Raw genomic sequence first — 19372 nt, forward strand, 5'->3', positions numbered from 1 at the left:
GGCGGGAACGTTCTAGAAGCGGAGGTGGCCGCCGAGGGGGGGGGTCCTGCTATGTGCGGCATCGTTGCGGCCCCCTCCCTTCTTCACTCCTTGGTGTTGCCGCCCGCCTCTCCCCGGTTCCGCCGTGATTCGGCTTCTTTCTCGCATTCCTTGCTACCGTCGAGACAGGCGACCGCCGCGGGCGCCTGTGCTAGCGGCGCCGGCGCTCGTTGATGGCGTCATCGCGCTGCGCGGTGGCGAGGGAAGGCCCCGGCGGGCCGGGCCCCACGCCAGCCTCTTCCCTGGGAGATGTCGCGTCTTCCGGCCCAGGGGCTTGTGGCGGCGGTGAGGGGCCTGCGCGGCTTCTCAGGTCAGAGACTGCTACCCGCACACACACATGCCGTACTGCTCCTCCGCGGGTCAGCCCCGCTGGGGCCCTGTCCGGGCCTACGTCCCCGGGGCACGCTGGGTGCTACATCCGCTCAGAGCCCGCCCTTCTCCCCTCAGCACCAGGTTCCCCCCCGCGGCCCGTTCGCTGTGGGTGCGAGGGGCGCGGGAAAGCGGCTGGCCGCCGGCAGGGTTGCACTCGGGGGAAGAACGGCTTGTTATGTTAAAAAAAAAACCGCAGTGGTTCCTCAAAGTGGAAAGCTTCTTGTTGTCTTCAAAAAACTGCTTTATTTAATGCCTGTTGTGTTCCCTTGTCTCGTTGCAAGGTATCCGGTTTGTTTTCTCTGTAGGTGGAGAGAATCAATGAAAATCTTCTCTTTTTAAACTGCACAAAAGGCGGTTGTTGTGTTTCACTGCCTAAGTCTCCAGACTTAGTTACTCCAGTCAGTCATCAACATAGTGAATGCTTTACGTTACGACTATCGGTTGTCACACACAAGTGATCTTCATTTAGTGGCTCATTGTATTGTCTCCCGCAGAAAATTCACGGTCTGTGTGTTCTGCTGTAAATTTCTGAGCCTCAGCCCTCTGGCAAGCAGGCAGCTGCACTGCTTGTGTTACGCTTGCTTACGCTAGTGAAGGGTTGGGTGTCATTTGTCCTAAGAATCCAGTGCCATGCTACGGCAGCATGAATTGCTTTTGTAGTAGGCACGTGGTAAGTGACATAAAAGAGAACCAGTTTTGGAAACATCAGCTGGTAGATGTTAGGAAACTGATTACCATCTCCTTCCGTGCCTCTGATTTTGTACCTAGGCACATTGTGACAAAAAAGTGTGACTGAGAATTACAAGACTGGTAAAGTTTGTGACAGTTGTATTTAAATTTTGCTTTTATCTTACCGTGCACACCCCCAGATCCCAAATGCACATTTGTAATTCTCTTTAAAACTTGTCTGCTTTGGCTGTGTGTGAATTTGGAAGAGGGATACATAACTGTACGCTGAGGAACGGTTTTCAATTTGGCTAATTCTAATGTCAAGTAAGTTAAATACATAAACAGAAACTCTTAATAATCTTTCATACAGAAAAAAAATAACCTCACTGTATAAACTTGTGGAACTGGAAAGGCCTTGAAAACTGTATAATTGTTCCATTCGAGTGGTATTTTTGAAGACATAGTCAAGAAAAGATGATATACAGGCATTGTACGTTGAGCCCTGCAGTGTCTGAGGAAAGCAAGGAAGGGAGAGCAAGTGCAGGGATTGGGCATGTGCAAACCAACATAGCTCTTTGGGTTTTCTTGCTGGATTGTCAGGTTTAGTATATGTTAATTTCTTTCAATCTGTTTTATGAATATTTGATCATTAGTTAAGTTCTGTACACGTTGTTTCAAAAACTATTATGCTACACAGCAAATTGAAAAGTTAAAGTGGGATATTTATATCGTATAAGGTGAATGAATGTTACCAAGAGTCAGATGACTGGAGTATAACTCTGCAATTTGCTGACTGGAAAGGTCTTTTACCTTGATGTGGTGCTTTTTTTTTTTTTTTCCTCCAGTTTGCAAGTCATGTGGTCTCCGAAGATTTTCCATCCAGCCCGCCCAGCAGAAGAAGATTCCAAACCGGTATTTGGGCCAGCCCAGCCCCTTCACACACCCACACCTTCTCAAACCAGGTTAGGTTCAGGCCCTGTATAAGCCAATCATTGGTATTCATTCTTGTCTCTATTTTGCTGAGATGCCTAGGACAGAGTATTGATTTGCTGTATCATACAGGTGTCTCTGATTTCAGCTGTTTATGATTACCTTCATTAGGCAGTAATTATATTTAGTAGTTCATTTCCTTGCCTGAGGTGATACTGGTTCCAAAAATAGGCTTCATGTGTTAGCTTTTTACCTTTTTCTTGTTGAATGCTCTGTGTCACAGACTTCAGAACCACAGTGGCATTTTGTGAGTTTATTGTCCTGCAAATACATATGATTTATGTTAAGGGTGAGACCTTTGTGCAACCTGAATTGCCAGAATGCTTCATATCCAGTGTCTTGTGAGACACAAAATAAAGGTGTCATTCAGAAAAGGAGATTGGGGGGATTTATTGATAGAGGGACACCACTTGTCTAAAGAGCGTGCCACCTGAAGAGTATTCAAGCTGTGAGGAAAAGAAGAAAAAGAGCCTTGTGGCTATAAAGTTAGACAGTAGTGATGAAAGAGAAGCTGAGGTTGTGCAGTTCTATGAGATTAATGAAAAATGAGCATGTAGGTACGAGATGACTGTGATTAAATCTATAAAATAAAAAGGAAATAAAAATAAATTCAGGAATACGTCCAGGAAAACATTCTGATTCTGTGTTCTTTTTCCACAGGTAGGTATACAGAGAGAACAGATGAGCCATGCACTTAGCCATTCAACTGTAGAATAATTCAGGTCAGAAGGAACCTCATGAAGTTAGCGGGTCCACCCTTTGCTCAAAGCTGGGCTAACTTCAATATTAGACTAGGTTGTTCAGGGCACTGATTAAGAGCTCACAGTAAATGAGGCTGTCATTTTAAAAGTACTCACAGCTGAGACACTGGAGATTAATTGTAGGTGCCTATAGTAATTTTCCATTTAATAAAGGAGCGATGTTTTCCTTACAATAATACAACATTATTTTATTGCAATTACTGTTTTTAAAAGCAAATACTTTTAAGGCAAAGATAATTTCCAGGCCTTCCATCAGAAGACAAGAGGGATTCCCATGTCCCACCCTACTGCAGCTTCTAAACTTCACTGGACTCCGTGTGATAGATGACTGGAATGCAGTGGAGTGTAGGAAATTAGCGGTATAATATTGTAGAAATGTGGGGTCAGATTGCATTAAAACAATTTCTGTGTTCTCTGTCATTTCTAGATCTATGAATAAACCAAATTCAGTGGTTTTAGTTTTTTCTTTCAAAAAAAAAAAGGACTTTTACACCAAATAGGTGCTGGGGATGTAGGGTGTGGAAAAGGAGTAAAATTTAATGCAATTACAACATCTGTGATTTTCTTTCAAGGAAAAACATTCTGGATAGAACTTCCCCACCCATGCAGGAATCCACTTTCAGTACAAATCAGTTTTCAGTTTTTATTCTAGAATCATCACTGCTTAATATATTAAAGAGGAAAAAGAGACACTGGAAGTAGAAAGTTAACAGTATGAAAATGCAATCTATGCTAAAATAGGGTATTAACCAAAGTACTGATTAAGGCTTCCATATTAATTATAGTTAAGAAGTCTCACCTTTTTAAAAATACATACTTAAGCTGTTGTTGGTTGTTCTTTCAACTTGGTGAGTATCTTGATTGCTGACTTCATATCCCTTGTGACTGGAGCAGTTTAAAATGTGCTTTCATCTAAGAAATCATTTGTTTAGTTAGAGTCACTGTGAATGTGGTATTTGACTTTGGAAAAATCCTAATTGTTAATTATTGAGAAAATCTACATCTGCCTTGGAGAAGATTCCTTCTCTTAATTGGAGTCTGCCGCCAGCCTGCAGTTCGTGGTTTCTCTCTGTCTGGAATCTTGTGACTGGTTAGACTCTGCAACGTCTGTGTTTCTACATGATCTCCCACTGTCTAAACTTTATGGTTTAGAACTAGTTACTTTATGAGTTGACTTAGTGTGTATTTGAATAGACATTCTAGCTTTATCTGAGTAAACTAATGCTCAACCTCAGGAGGTAATCCTCTGTTCAATGTCCAGGTGCTGTAAAACCCATCAGTTTTCAGCAGTCAAAGTCCAGTTTGCCTTGTCCCTTCCCCTTTTTTCACATGTTGTTCTGAAAACATCCATCTGTTTTGGATATTTGTCTAAATCTACCAGGTTTTGTGATTTCTGCTTTTGCACAGAAATACGTAATAGAAAATCTAATTTGTTAAAAAATTTCTGGTTTTGCATAATGGAGGAGCAGATTGAGTGAGGATGTGCTGTTGGGGTGGAAGCTGAAGAGGTGCGTGAGAGAGCAATGGAAAGGCTGATGAGGGACCACAGGGAAGCCATGCACATGAAAGGCATAAGGGAGTAGGCAGGAATCAGGCACACAACTAGGAAAATATCACGAGTGCCTTGAATTTCTTGACCTGATTTGTTTTGTGTTTGTAGGAGAGGTAACCCCGGGACTGTCACAAGTGGAATATGCTCTTCGCCGACACAAACTGATGGCGTTGATCCAGAAGGAAGCCCATGGCTGGGATGGATTGGACCACACAGTGATTCTGCTGTCCAACCCCACATATTATATGAGCAATGACATCCCCTACGTTTTCCACCAGGACACTAACTTCCTGTATCTCTGTGGGTTCCAGGAACCTGACAGCATCCTGGTGCTGCAGAGCATTCCTGGCAAAGCACTGCCCTCCCACAAATCCATACTTTTTGTTCCCCGGAGAGATCCAAGCCGAGAGTTGTGGGACGGGCCCAGATCGGGCACGGATGGGGCAATTGCTCTCACAGGAGTAGATGAAGCTTACACCATCGAGGAGTTCAGGCACTTGGTGGCTAAGCTGAAAGGTAACAAATAATGGAGGGGGAATGAGTCATGGTTTGCAGGTCTGAATGGTATGGGTTTGGAAGGTGGTCTGTGACACGAATTCAAGAACTGGAGGAGGTGCAGGGGGTATGACAGTATGACAAAGACAATTGGAAATTCTTGTTAGCTTCTTGAGGGTCACTAATGGGAATGTAGTTTTGAAAATAATACGTTTTTCTCCCCTCTGAATTTCTTGTGTGCCCATGTGAATGCCAGTGTGCACATCTGTGAAATGTAAGGAACAGGATAAACAAGAGAGCATTGCAAACTGTGTTACTGTTTTAGTCATATTTTTGCTGACAGAGCCAGAGCCAGATGTAGCATAAGAAACTTGAAGGTATTTTTTTTGTAATATACTTGAAAAATGATCCACGCAGGGAGGTGGTTAATCTACTCAGCTTTTTTACTGGTGTGTTAACTTGCTCTTGAAATATGAACATGGCTTTTAGAAGAACACATCTTTTAGATGTGTTCTTTTGCATCTAACATCACTCTCTAGGCTCATTATTTATAATGCAGAATGAACGTAAGTGCATTATAAAATGAAGTTGAAGGCTTATGATGATATGAAAAGGACAACAGCTTGGGGGAATTACATAAATAAATAGAGTGAATGCTGGAGTCTTAAATACCATCTCAGATTCTAGTTATTTTGTTTCCAAAAAATGTTATATGAAAATAGAAAAGTCACAGGAAGGGCAGTGAGGATGATCAGAAGTATGGCGTGTGTATGAGATAGCACGTTTGTCCAGCTATGTCCAGGTCAGTCTGAAAAAGTTAACAGAGGGTAGGGTTTGAGAGATGTGTATGGTTATGGCTAGTGGAGAGAGGATAAGTAGGAATGATTAGTCGCTATTTTTCATAATTTACAAATAAAAGAAAGACTGAATAAAATGATCAGATGGCAGGTTTTGACACCTCGTAAGTTTTGAGTTGTAGATCATTCTTGAAGGTTTGGAATGTCAAAAGTATGAATGGATTCAGAAGTTTCCGTGGGGGAAATGTCTGTGAAAAGCAGTTAATCACCGTTATGAAGATGCAGTCTTGAAATGAAGAAACCAGAAGTAGGGAGGATGTACTAGGGGAAATAGTCTTTCATAAATGCCCTGTTTATTAGAGACTTTTTGGAATCACCTGCTAATGGCTACTTTCACCAAAGAAGGAGGGCCTAGGTGCAATGGCTGCTTAGCTTATACAATTGCAACTTTGATATGCAAACTCTGAATGTATATGTGCAAGGTACATTCAGTGATGATCATAAAACTTAATATTTGCATGGAAGTGGGGATTTGTCAAATCTACATGCTATGCGTTGGTAATTGTACAGATTTTGAAGAGATCACAAGTATCCTGTGACAGTGAAAGTGTGTATATGGTCTGTAAATGCCATAGATGTAGAGGAAATTAATTTTTCAAATACAGCAACAGGTCTACTTTAGGAGGAGTGAGTTTTTTCAGTATGGTGAGGAAGTTTCTGCATTTATCATTGTCTGTGTCAGCTTTTATTTTGTATTCCAGGTGAGTCAAATATTGTTTGGTATGACTTGAAAAAGCCAGTGCACACAGAGCTGCACTCTGACTACATGCAGCCCCTGGCTGAGATAAAAGCTCGGAACAAAAACCACATCCAGGGCATCCGACATCTAGTGCAGAACCTTCGGCTGATCAAATCTCCTGCAGAGATTGAAAGGATGAAGATAGCTGGACGAGTGACAGCAGAGGTATGGGGTCGTGTGCTCTCCAAATTAACCAGTACATTCCTTTAAAGAGGAAAGAGGAGGGGGTTGTTGGTGGAGTGAGATGGGCTGGAAGGATATAGCTTTGGTGTAATCCGTTACTGAACTGCTGTCTGTCAACCAGCAGCTGGGCTCAGCTGCCTCCACGAGACAAGTAGAAACAGGAAGACAGCTTGGACTACCTGCTTCTCTCAATTAGTGTAACTCCAGTGAAGAAAAGCTAACAGCAGTTAGATTTGTTTAAAACCAATATCCATTCAGGAACAGGGGTAGCCTCTTTACTCTTCCCAACTTCCCTACACCATTTTCTTTCCCATTTATCCTGTTGTTTTGAGGAAACAATATTTTTGTGAGCACATTGCCTGTGTATGACTCCCAATTCCCCCTTATCCGTCAAATACCTTCTGAACTCAGTGGCCAGTTTTAAACAAATCTGACAGATAACCTCAAATGCAATTATGTTTTTGTAAATATTAAAATAGAATAGAAGGGCACAGCTTGTTGTTCTCTGAGGGAAAAGCTGCATAGGGCACTCCTGTTACACGCGAGGGAATCCATAGGTGAGGCAACCTGTAAAATGCCAACCCATGGGATCAGCTTCAATCATCTAATCCTTTTTCAAAAACTAGGGTCAGTCAGCCCCTAAATACAATTTCACGGGAAACAGAGCTTAATTGGTTCTAGTCTTGACAGCACTGTGCATTTTCAGCTGCCTCTGCTTCCCGTGTTCCAGGCCAGATGATTTTAGGCCTTCCTCAGAAGAGAGCAGGTTAAAAAAAAAGAACTTCTTTCAAGTTCAGGCTCCTTTGCTAACTGAAAGGCCTTTCTTTTTCATAGGCTTTCGTAGAGACAATGTTTGCCAGCAAATCCCCAGTGGATGAAGCCTTTCTGTATGCAAAGGTGAGTACTTCATGGTTGGAGGTGAGATAGAAGGGCTGGATGTTGGTTATCCTTCCAGGAAACCAGAAATGTAAAATCTCTCTATAACATGCCTCCCACTGTAGCACATTTCTTCTTCACCCAACTCTTGTGGTCCCTAGGAACCACATAATGTTATCTTACTCTATAATACATTTCTCTTGTACAGAATTTAAGTAGTTATAACACCTATTTTTAAAGCCTCTTACTGCATCCGATTACCACAGCTATCTTGAAGTAGTAGATGCCTTCTAGTTACAAAATGCGGACTAATTGGCCTGCACATTTGGTGTGGAATTTTGTAAGGCATTGCAGTGAGACGCCTGCTTGAGAAACATCAGCAGGATTTGACCTGCTGTTACGACATAGATGGGCCTGTGCTGACATGGCACTGAGTAGCAGTACTGACTTGTAAAGAAAATGATTTTACAGATCAATTTTTCACTCCAGATCAGGATTGTAAAACCTGCTTGTGGGCGTGTCCTGGACTGTTCTGTCCCACATGGTTTTGGTAATTACAGAAAAGACCTGTTTTAATATATTGAGGATATAGAGGGTCTTTATAAGTGTAAGTTTATTAATTTCTATGCTTTCATCAGCTTCATCACTCAAGAAGAGTAAAGATCTTAAAGCTTACAGTGCCTTTTTTTTGATGTTTTTCTTTTTTCCCTCAGACCTTGGGTTAGTGCATATTTTCAAACCTTCTTAATTCAAGAGAGTCATGAAAATAGATACTGCTGTAAATATGCCAGTGCTTTGTCATTGTAAAAGACAACAGCAAAACACAACTGTTGTCATGCTCACATTTAGGATCTTTGAAAATTCACAAAGTTGTATGGCAACTAAGAGAATTACTTTATATAAGAACAAATCCTCACATGGATTGAAGTCCTCAGCACAAGAAGGATGTGGACCTGTTGGAGCAGGTCCAGAGGAGGGCCACAAAGATGGTCAGAGGGCCGGGGCACGTCTCCTGTGATAGGCTGGAGGAGTTGGGGTTGTTCAGCCTGGAGAAGGCTCCAGGGAGATCTTATAGCAGCCTTCCAGTACCTAAAGGGGGCCTACAAGAAAGACAAGAGAGGGACTTTTTGCAAGGGCATGTAGTAATAAGATGAGGCGTAATGGCTTCAAACTGAAAGAGGTTAGATTTAGATTAGGTATTGGGAAGAAATTTTTCACTCTGAGGGTGGTGAGGCACTGGAACAGGTTGCCCAGAGAAGTTGTGGATGCCCCATCCCTGGAGGTGTTCAAGGCCAGGCTGGATGGGGCTTTGAGCAACCTGGTCTGGTGGGAGGTGTCCCTGCCCATGGCAGGGGGGTTGGAACTCCATGATCTTTAAGGTCCCTTCCAACCTAAACCGTTCTATGATTTATGACAACATAATGAATGTTTGATACAGTGCTGAACAGCTTGCACTAGAAGAAACTTCCTTGAGACCAGATGCAGGCTTAAAACACTCTATGGAAAAGTGGATAATTCTGTATTTTTTCTCCTCCAGTTCTTGGAAAACCCTCAATGCTGCTTTCATTTAGGGAACTCACATTCCAGTTTCACTTTGTGTTGTACAAATTAAAAAAACAGTTGTAGGACATGAATCATAATAGCCCCAGGGCAGTTAATCACCTGAATTGGCACTAACAGTCTCCTCCTCTGTGAATTGTGTTCCAGTTTGAATTCGAGTGCCGGGCTCGTGGTGCTGACATCTTGGCCTACCCCCCTGTTGTTGCTGGTGGCAACAGATCCAATACTTTGCACTATGTGAAGAACAATCAGCTCATCAAGGTAAATTATATGCTGTCCAGGAACTTAAAATGCAGTGCTGTGACACACTGTCCCCATACGTGTCCCCTAGCTGCTCTTTGTTTTGAGTGAGCAGATCAAAATACTTAAATACTTATTTTCAAGTGAGCAGGGGAAAGGAATCCTACCCTGGTTAGTTTTACTCTCAGTGAAAGATTAATTTCGCTCCATGTAGCCTCTTTCTCTACTCTGCACTTTCTGCAGTATTTTCTGAACACTGGAAGGGCTTGCAAAGAAGCTTGTAAATAACTTCATTGAGTGAGCAGGTCTGCTCCCACCCTGCGTGCAGCAGTGTGCGGGGATGGCTGGATTGCTGACCCCACAAAAGAGAGGGAGCACTCCAGCAGGCAGGGTGAAGGCACTGTGGGTCTCTTCTGCTGTCACTTGCCTTGCTTTGCAACATAAGGTGCAGTAATGCATTCCTGCTCTGGCAAAGCTGAAAAGCATTTCAGACTCCACATGGGCCAGCAAAGCAGGAAAGGGGAACAAGGATCAGTGTTAAATGTTGAGACGTGGATTAGATGGCTGTATGTAAACTAACGTGTCTTGTCTTATTCTGAAGATTCAAACTATTGAATTGAACCCTCTCTGTCTTCCCTGATGCTACACCTTTAGATTCAGATAAGTATTTTCAAGAGCAGTATTCCCCCACTGCTGTGAATTCACTCTCAGAGGAACATATTTTTCCTCTGTCTTAATGCAAGATGAAACTTTCCCACTAGCATTGTCTTTTCTTGAAGCTAGCGTGCTAGCAGACCTTGAAGTGATCTGCAGAGACAGATATACAAAAGATATGACAGGCTGCTTTTGGCAGAAAGAAACCTCCTTTGTTGTACTGTCATCCAAGGTCAGGCGTGCTCATGTAACTCCGGTTGCTTCTGTTGAAGTTGTTCAGTTAAATGACTGTCACTTGTTTTTTTCAAAACTGTTAAGTAGGAGGTTAAACCCGTAAACTTGACTCTTTATTTTCCTTTGTGCACTACTTCCTGCAAATCTTGTTGCCAAATAGGCTAACAAAGTGTCTAATTTGGAAAGTAGCTGAAGGCTGCTTGTGGACTTCATTCAGTCCACCGCTTAGTTGGACTGAGCTTTTAAGAAAGAGGACAAGCTGCATGACATAAGGCACTTGCTGGACAATCAAACCACAGGCTGAATTCCCTTAGCCAATAAATTGTTACTTAGCTTGTTTAATTGCTCAGAAGAGGGCAGGTGCTGTAATTTTATATTTTACTTAAAGATTTGAACCAGCTGTTCTGAAAAAGTTAAAAGTACAGTTTAAATGGATAGTTTATGGCCTGTCTGTTCAGTGGGAGAGTGGGATCTGCTCGCTGCTACTTTATCTACTATGTAAGTGTTTGTGCCACTTAACTGTACACAATGATAGTTGCTGCTGGAATTAGTGCTAGCAGTGAAATTCTGCTTCTTATTTTTGCCCTTAACGTGCTAGAATGATTCCTTGTCATTCCGCATCATGGCTGTTTGCACAATCATGGGATCTGTGGAGTGAATCTCTGTAAAAGGCTTTGGATTACATGTAGTATAAATCCATAGCAAATTTAATGCAAACTTTTGATATCGAGGTGCTGGAGCAGGTGCAGAGGAGGGCAACGAAGTTGGTGAAGGGCCTGGAGAATAAATCGTACGAAGAACGATTGAGGGAGCTGGGACTGTTTAGTTTGAGGAAGAAGAGACTGAGGGGTGACCTCATCACTCTCTACAACTACTTGAAAGGACGTTGTAGAGAGGTTGGTGCTCGTCTCTTCTCACAAGCAATTAGTGATAGAACAAGAGGGAATGGTTTCAAGCTGCAACAGGGAAGGATTAGCCTGGACATTAGGAAGAAATTCTTCACAGAAAGAGTGGTCAGACACTGGAATAGGCTGCCCAGGGGGGTGGGTGGTGCGACATCCTGTGATGAGTTTAAGAGTCATTTGGATGTGGTGTTGGGGGATATGGTGTAGGGAAGAACTTTGCAGAGTAGGGTAGATGGTTGGACTCGATGATCCCAGGGGTCTTTTCCAACCTGGATGATTCTATGATTCTACAGATCTTGCTGCTCTATTTGTTGTTAGTCCCTTTAAGGAGGAAAAACAAGGCAGTGATTTTGTTGCTGACCCTGTGTCTTTTTTTTGCATGGCTTTTTGGAAGATGTGCAGACAGTGATTTAATTGACATAGAACAGTTTTGCTGAAGTGAGTTGGAGGTTCACATCTCCAAAAGTTTTTTTCTTAATCACCAGGTAGATTCAGAAGTATATCTTAGAGCAGTCAAGAAAGTTCCAGAAAAGAACAGGGAAGATGGTACAAGCTATTCAATAGTGTGTTTACAGGAGTGGTGTTACCTGAAACAAAAGCTCTCAAAACCAGAAGCAGTTTAGAGAGGAGATATTGCTTTATTCAACATCATGTGCTAGGTGGAAATCCACAAGTCTATCACACCTTACTAGAGACATTCACCCATTATTTATACACAAAAGATTCTCATTATTCTGCTTACCTAATCCATAACTCCACCTAAGCTTACATATTTATTAGGATGACCGAATGCCCTTTTCCACATGCATATTAAATTTTGCAGCATCAACAAAACACTTTTGCACAGGAGTGAGCTCCTCGGTGGTTGTTTGGGTAAGGATACCCTTCCTCACATTATACTTTGAAGGTATTGAGTCATCTCAGGACAGTAGAAGTTTACTGTACATTTACCAACTACTTGAGGATGATAAGGATGTCCTTTGAAGTAGCCACAACTCTGTCTTAACTAGTATAGGAGTACATATTTTGACATATGAGAGAACCTTGAGGTGATTAACTACTTCTTGTTATCCCATCCTTATCACTATCAGCTCAAAGACCAAGTATTTTCTCACACAGTAAGAAGCTCGGTAATTGACGCATTTTAGTTGGCATATGGTTATAAACAAAGCAGGGGCCTGCCTTTGGTAACAGTGATGCACTTTCAGAGAAGTGATTTTGCTGGGTCCTCCTACCTTGTGACAAGGCTAAATCTTTCGCTGTTAGTCATCTTAGGGGTGGCTCAGAAATCTACGTTTCTGTTGTAAAACCCTTCTGTCTCCGTTACTAGCAGAGAACTTCTAGTGAAAGGAGTGACTGGTGTAATTTGCTGGAGTAAGCAATCCAGGTTGGTGGGAGTGGGACTGAAGTCTCAGAGCACAACATAGTTAAAGGAAAATGTCTTTTTTTTTACTCCAAAGTGTTTGAAAATCAGCATGTTAAGAGTTCAGGCTTTAAATAAGCACAACAGTCAAGAGACAACTTTGCAGAGAAACAATCCAACTGGAATAGCCTATTTATAGACAGTAGCACCTGGGGTGTTATTCTGCAAAAGGAATTCACATCTCTGTAGCTGCTTTGCAAAAATAAATACATAATCTCCTTTCCTGCTCTCAGACAGAAAAATCAATTCAGTTAATAGCCCAACTCACCCACAGGGCATTTTTTCCTGTTATTCTCTAGGATGGTGAACTGGTCTTGCTAGATGGTGGATGTGAGTCTGCCTGCTACGTAAGTGACATCACGCGTACCTGGCCTGTCAATGGAAGGTATGCTGTTGTAAGGCTGTTTTGAAGAACTTTGAGAAGCTCTTAAATAATTGATGAATTGAGTGTATGTGTGTTTAATCTCTGTGAGTAGGTTTTTAATGTGTCCCATTCTGTGGTTCTTCAGAGTAATCAAATTATATAAACTAATCTTTGAGCATGAGAAGCTGTATTCCCCACTGCCTCATTAATTACTGCATGAATATGTGTGATTACTGCTATTTTCAGCTATTATAGCATGCTTCAAGTGCAGAGAGAGCTTTTGTACATTCAGCTGTGGCTGACAGAAGACAGGAGCATAGTTGACCTGTACATGGCTCTGTCAGTTGCGAATTTGCTGGTGTGGTGTCCCTGTGGTTGTGTGTTTGATTCCTGTGTGTTTTGGCTCAAGTGCATTCTTTTTCCTGCAGTAGCTTTGCTTTGCTTTAGGTTTAGTTGGCAGCTGAGAAACCCTGCTTCTACCCAGTGTATTGAAGAGCGTGTTGCAGTCATGGCTTGTCTGGCATTTCATATAAGGACCCAGTTGCTTTCCTTTCTGACTTTCCCTGCTCCAACATTAAACTGAATCTGTCCCAAACCCTGGTTCTGCGTAGAGGTTTAATTGTGATAAATGTTCTTTATTCCTTTTGTCAATGGTTTTCAGGTTCACCAAACCCCAAGCAGAAGTATACCAGGCTGTCCTGGATATTCAGAAGTCCTGCTTGAGCCTCTGCTCCCCAGGCATGAGTCTAGAAAATATTTACAGCCTCATGCTGAGCCTTATTGGACAGAAACTGAAAGAGTTGGGGATACTAAAGAGCAGCATCACTGACAGCCACTTCTTCAAGGTACTTAAAATTTTTTTTTTACTCCAGCTTCCCCCCACTAGGCCTGACTGTTTTCTCCTTGGGTTATGTTAGTGGCTTTAGTTTGGCCCAGGAATGTGCTTTTGAGATGAATCTTCTAGTTGTCCCCACTCACTATGCTTTAATTCATGTCATGGGCTGGTCTCAGCACAGGACTGGATTTCTCTCACGAGGCTAAACATCTTTGAAGATGTGTTTCAGCCATTCAGCACACAATTTGGTTTGAGGTAACCCCCCAGTCTTATATACACATAATGTGAATATTTGTTCCTTAGCACTTGCTGTTTCTGCAGATCCCTCCCCATTGGTCTGTACTACTCATAGTTGCACCTTTAGAGTACAGTCAGTTTGAAGGGACCTATTGAGATGTTGGCACTAACACAAAATTTTGGGTCCAGGGCTGGCTGCCGGCGATTAGTCATAGTTTTGTGATCTGTTTCACATAGCATAAATCTGCAGTGTCACCAAAACGTGCAGCCCATTCTTCTCAGTCATTCCACCTGCTGCCGCTTCTGCACCATTTTGTGTCAGTATTGGGATTTGCAGAGCTACCTGGTTGAACAAGGCTGGGAAACTGGTTCCCTTAGAGCTGAACCTGCAGGTAAAATAGGATTGGTTTGCAGTTGGAGAAGATTATCCGGTCCCACTCACTGAAAACCTGCATGATTGCTGATGCTAATACAAGAAAGACGGTGGAACCAGGTGACAGAAGTACCCCTTGGGCAGCAGGACAGATTTCTGCTTGTCCTACAGTGTCAGTTGAGGAACAGCCCGGGTCCTTGCCTGTGGAGGGAGGCTGTCGTGCCGGCAGGTGTCAGCACAGCCAGATGAGACCAGCCTCACTCTGCAGCTCATGGCAGGAGCGTGGGGCAGAGGAGGAATTAGCTCTTTGATTCCTGCTGTCAAGGAGCTTCTCTCGGGAGGGAGGGGGATTAGGATGATGCGGGGGAAGGCGGTGTCAGTGCCCTGCAGAGGTGGATTAAAATCCTGCTGTAGCTGCTGAGCGAAATTGGCACAGCGTTCGCTCTGTCGTGCACAGGAGACCTCTTTGCCACATCACGTAACGGCTGTATCAGCTGCTGCTGGTTGTCAGGATCTGCTGATGGGAGCAACGCAGGGCTTGGACGTTTAAGGGATGGAAAGGGTTGGGGCAGCAAAGCTCAGTGAGCCGAAAACTGAAGTCTTGCCTGACAAGCTGAGGTGGTGGTGGACTTGGGCTGTTCTTCTCAGCGAGGGAGAAAGTCTGCAGTATGCGCATATTACACACCTGGTACGGGTGGGTTTTGAGGGCCATCCAGTTCTGGTAAATGGAAGACAGCCCCTGGTGACTTGGCAGTTAAGATTGCTAGTAAACTACATAACTATTCTGTCTCTTCTCCTCATCTTTTGTATTGGAATGATAGGTTGGGCTGTGTTTAACTGCCTCTCTGACACTTGTTTTGTCTTCTGCTAGGCTGTTCGAAAGTACTGCCCACATCATGTGGGCCATTACTTGGGCATGGATGTTCATGATACCCCAGATATTTCCCGATCGCTCCCACTCCAGCCAGGCATGGTGATAACCATTGAACCAGGTAAAAAGCCATGCAGTCAGTGGTGGAGAAAAACAGGCCAACACTGAGGATAACAGTATTGCTTTGAGTAATTAGTTGATCACTAAGAACAAAGCATTCAGGTCCTTTCTGGTGAAACTGAAAATGATTACAGTATTAGAAAACCTTATTTCCCTCCCAGAGTCAAGGTAACAAATTGTGGGAGTCAACTCTCAGAAAGTGTCTGTGCCACAGAAGCCAGAATAGTATAGACCTCAGACCCTGCTGTTTAGTGGAGTAATATAGACCTCAGCCCCCCTGCTGTTTGACCCACAGCAGCACAGGTCAATTGCAGTGCAGAGAGGCCAAATTCACTTGTACTGTGTTCTGTGTTACCGCAACTAAACTACTACCAGTCACTGGTGGTGTAAGTCTCAAGCATTGCAGTCTGCAATTACAGGCATTGACAACTTAGCTTTGCAAATTAGGCATTTCACGATGAATCTTTCTATCTGCTTGTCACTGGATTTGGAGCTGTCAGCTGGAAACTGATTTTTAATGCTTGGCTCCTCTCTCTCTCTATTCAGGCATTGTTAAAATCGTCATTGTGAACATAGCATTGAGAGCAAGAAGTGCAGAAATACCAGCTATAATTGTGGAAGTTTTTATTAACATGCTAGTGTCTGCAGGCACTAGGGGACACTTTCCTTTCTTTGCCCGCCAACTGCCATGAATGAGGGGAAAGAGAGTAGCTTTCCTTATTAAAAATTTTCAGGATCAAACTCATGTTCTGTTGCTGAAAATCCAACCCTGCTGTCATGGTGATGCAGCAAGGGAAAGGTGTTGTTCTGGAGAGTGTTGTGTGTTTTAATTCCCTTCCTTCTTTCAGGCATTTATATCCCTGAGGATGATGTGAGTGCCCCGGAGAGGTTTCGTGGCATTGGTGTGCGCATTGAGGATGACGTTGTGATAACAGAGGATGCGCCTCTCATCTTGTCTGCTGACTGTCCCAAGGAGGTCTACCACATCGAGCAGATCTGTGGCCGCAACTCATGATGCCTCTTCTCTGCCTTTTGCATCCTCCTGGGGAGACGCAGCCCTCCAGGGATGCAGGTCCCTGTAGCCAGCTGTAGGTGTAAAGTGGTGGAGGGCATGGAGAGCTAATGATTGTTTCCAAGACTGGGGCTGGGAAGTGGAATGCAAAAGGCTTGGGTGCTGAGGGATGAAAAAGCAAAGCAACTTCTTCTGTGTGCATTTTGCTTCTGATTCGATTAGTGCTGATGTTGAGCTGTTGTAGGACATGGGGGTGGATTCATCCATCTGCTTTGTGAGTCCATCTGTTCTAGTGCCCTCGGAGGGATGAATTTTGTCAGTGCCACCAGCAGAACTTCTGCCTGGTCCCTCTCCAGATGCATAGGTGCAACTACTGAGACCAGGGCCCCGTTTTTTTCCGCTTTAGCAGTAGTTTCACAACCGTCAGATTTTAAAATGAAGCTTTGATAAATGCTGTTTTGGAGGAATAAAGTGTGTCAGACAGCTTTGATTTTTACAGATCCCTGGAGGAAGGGGGTTTGGTAGTCAGGAAAATGGGTTTGGCTAGGAGATAGTTTTTTTTTCTGAAGCCTGTGGAGAATGCTTTAAGGATAAGGATGTAGTTGGTCTTTAGGCATATGTAAAATGGGCCAACCACAGGGAAAAACATCTCATCTGATTTTTCAGCTTATTGGAGTGTTTGGTAAGAAAGGACAGACAGAGCTCAGAAGGTTGGACATACTCGTTTTTGTTGTATTCCACATTTCCTTCTTGTTGTCCTAAATGTCCATTCCAGTCTCCTGTTCTGAGCCCACCTCTATGCTGGGAAGCAGGGCCATGTTGGCTGTGCTGGACTCCACTGGCGAGCTGCTGGTTGTCACCCACATGTGAGGTGTCCAATTCTGGGACAGTCACAGCACTTTTCTGATTTATGCCAACAGCTTCAACAGCACATTTTTGAAGAGTCTACCCTATGATGAGTTTCAAGTCCTTATACAGCTTTTGTATGGAATTTAAAGTCATTCTCCTTTTCAAGACACTGGGGGCATGATCACAGCTGCTTTTTGGGTTTTGCCAAGTGCAGTCAGTAACTAATGCTCTGTGATAATATTTTTGAGGCAGCTGTAAATGTGATTAGGGGCTACAATGGATGAGGAGTAAAGAGAAGAGTTGGCTTCCCTCAACATCAGCCTACTACCTAGGCCATTGTATGCAGCAGGAAATACACCTACGAGAGGCAAACATGGCATATGTGTATTTACTGAAAATATTTTGACAAGCAGACAGTTAACATGGCTGAAAAATGCGTCTTATTGGTGCATCTCCTGTTATTTGTGTTTGCTGTTGTATCACATCATCTTACTTCCTTTCTGATGGTAGCTTTCAGTATTTTTTGTCTGTTATTCTCAATTTTTCTTTTCTTTTTCTTATCTCTTGCTACATTATATATCTTTGACCCACTATAATGTCTATATACTACTTCCTAATCTATTTTGCTTTCTAATCAATGTCACTGCCTCTCCCCCAGTTTGCCCTAATTCCCCACAATGCATGTAGTTGGAATTATGTGGGGGAGATAGTCAGAGGGGTTCCTGAATTCAACCTCTGGCTCTGTTGCTGTGTAACCTCTAGCAAAATCTCCTTTTTTTTTTTTCTTCTTTTTTTTTCTTTTCTGTGTTTCCTTTCACTTAGCAAAGGCCAAATGGACAGTGTCTTGTATCTCTCACTGCTTTTAATGGGAGCTGGGTGCATGTACTGGAGTTCGAATTTGGTAGTTGAAAGACAGCCAAGACATACTGTAGTTTTATTTTTTAAACATGATGAAAAGTAGATGTTTTTACGGGGTGTAGTGTATTAACTTTCACCTAGTTAAGAGAATGTGCTAATCTTTGACGGAAGCACTTGTTAGATGCTCATGTGTTACAGTGATACATACAGTGTGAATTGTTAGAAGGAAGGCTTATTAAGTGTGGACACAGAACTGATGAATACCTTTGATGTTGTTCTGATCTGTAACGCGTTTGTTGTTCCAATTACACCTGTTAGAGCTATGTCAACTGGGGCAAATCTTGGATTTTGGAACTATATAAACAGCTTAAAATACCATTAACTTGAAAGCTACATGTGTGTGCTGATCTGCACATTTGCCCGTGTACCTAACAGAGTTAATAATTGTAATTACTGTAAATAAGCCTTTGAAATACATATTAAAAAGTTATTTTTAAAATAAAACTATTTGTAGAAAGTCATTTCTCAGGCCGTCAAGTTGTATGGCTGTTGAATAGATATAAGCACCTCCAGAAGAACATTATTTTTCAGGGAGATTTATAAATTATCTGTAACCCTATGTTGGACTTGAAAAAACATTGTCAAATGGAGACACACACTAATTCCTACTCCTCTTAGGAAAATCCTGCAACGTGAGAACACCAGTAGATCTCAGGAATGTTGTGGATTAATGTTTCTGCCAGTAAAGAAGTGTTTGTGACTCTGCTGAGTGGGGAGTAATGGATCTGCTGGGGCTGTGGTGCCCCACCGTGCTAAGTGTGTCTGATTGAGGCTGTGCGTTGCTCCATATGCTGTAATTCCTCCACAGTGTTTAGCTGTTTCTTCAGCATAAACTGCTGCTAATGTTTGAGCCTGTTGTTCCATGTAAGAGGAGCGCGTTTTGCAGAACGTATTAAATTTGAGTCTTATCAACCTAAATTTTTGAAGGCTTTTTCTCGCTTGTTGCCAAGGTGGATAACCAGAGTATCACCTGGGACCTACACACATGCTGCAGCGTCCCTTGAATAAAACCAAATCCATGAACATTTTACACAACCTTCATCAAGAAACTCTATAAAGAATCCCTTCTCTGGGTGGCCGTACCTGTGGTGTACCTCCTGAATGGCCTGTCCCGTCCTGCTGGATTTACGGTCCACCTCTGCTGCGGAAGAGATTCCTCTCTCCAACCACTTGGGTGCAGGAGCAGATCTCGGTGGCAGCAGCTTGGGGAGGGCGTTGGTGGCATCGCTGGAAGCGAAAGGGAA

The 19372-nt window shown here is 43.0% G+C and overlaps 1 protein-coding gene across 1 annotated transcript; it reads left to right on the forward strand.

Moving 5' to 3' along the window:
• The first annotated feature begins 232 nt into the window (after nucleotides 1-232).
• On the forward strand, nucleotides 233-18572 carry XPNPEP3 (X-prolyl aminopeptidase 3, mitochondrial). The gene is made up of 10 exons (XM_014963831.1): nucleotides 233-349; nucleotides 1926-2042; nucleotides 4492-4899; nucleotides 6437-6639; nucleotides 7492-7554; nucleotides 9241-9354; nucleotides 12849-12934; nucleotides 13575-13758; nucleotides 15230-15350; nucleotides 16198-18572. Exons 1-10 carry the CDS (start codon nucleotides 289-291, stop codon nucleotides 16362-16364), a joined length of 1524 nt encoding a protein of 507 aa, XP_014819317.1. The 5' UTR covers nucleotides 233-288; the 3' UTR covers nucleotides 16365-18572.
• The last annotated feature ends 800 nt before the right edge of the window (nucleotides 18573-19372 follow it).

This window comes from Calidris pugnax, unplaced genomic scaffold, assembly GCF_001431845.1.
Source record: "Calidris pugnax isolate Ruff unplaced genomic scaffold, ASM143184v1 scaffold44, whole genome shotgun sequence".
Taxonomy (NCBI): Eukaryota; Metazoa; Chordata; class Aves; order Charadriiformes; family Scolopacidae; genus Calidris; species Calidris pugnax.

Excerpts from the sequence above, each read along its gene's own strand:
- XPNPEP3 (XM_014963831.1), top strand. The coding sequence starts at position 289 with ATGTCGCGTCTTCCGGCCCAGGGGCTTGTGGCGGCGGTGAGGGGCCTG. Across the intron at positions 4,900-6,436 it reads CTTGGTGGCTAAGCTGAAAG|GTGAGTCAAATATTGTTTGG; the intron begins GTAACAAATAAT and ends TTTGTATTCCAG. Across the intron at positions 7,555-9,240 it reads AAGCCTTTCTGTATGCAAAG|TTTGAATTCGAGTGCCGGGC; the intron begins GTGAGTACTTCA and ends ATTGTGTTCCAG.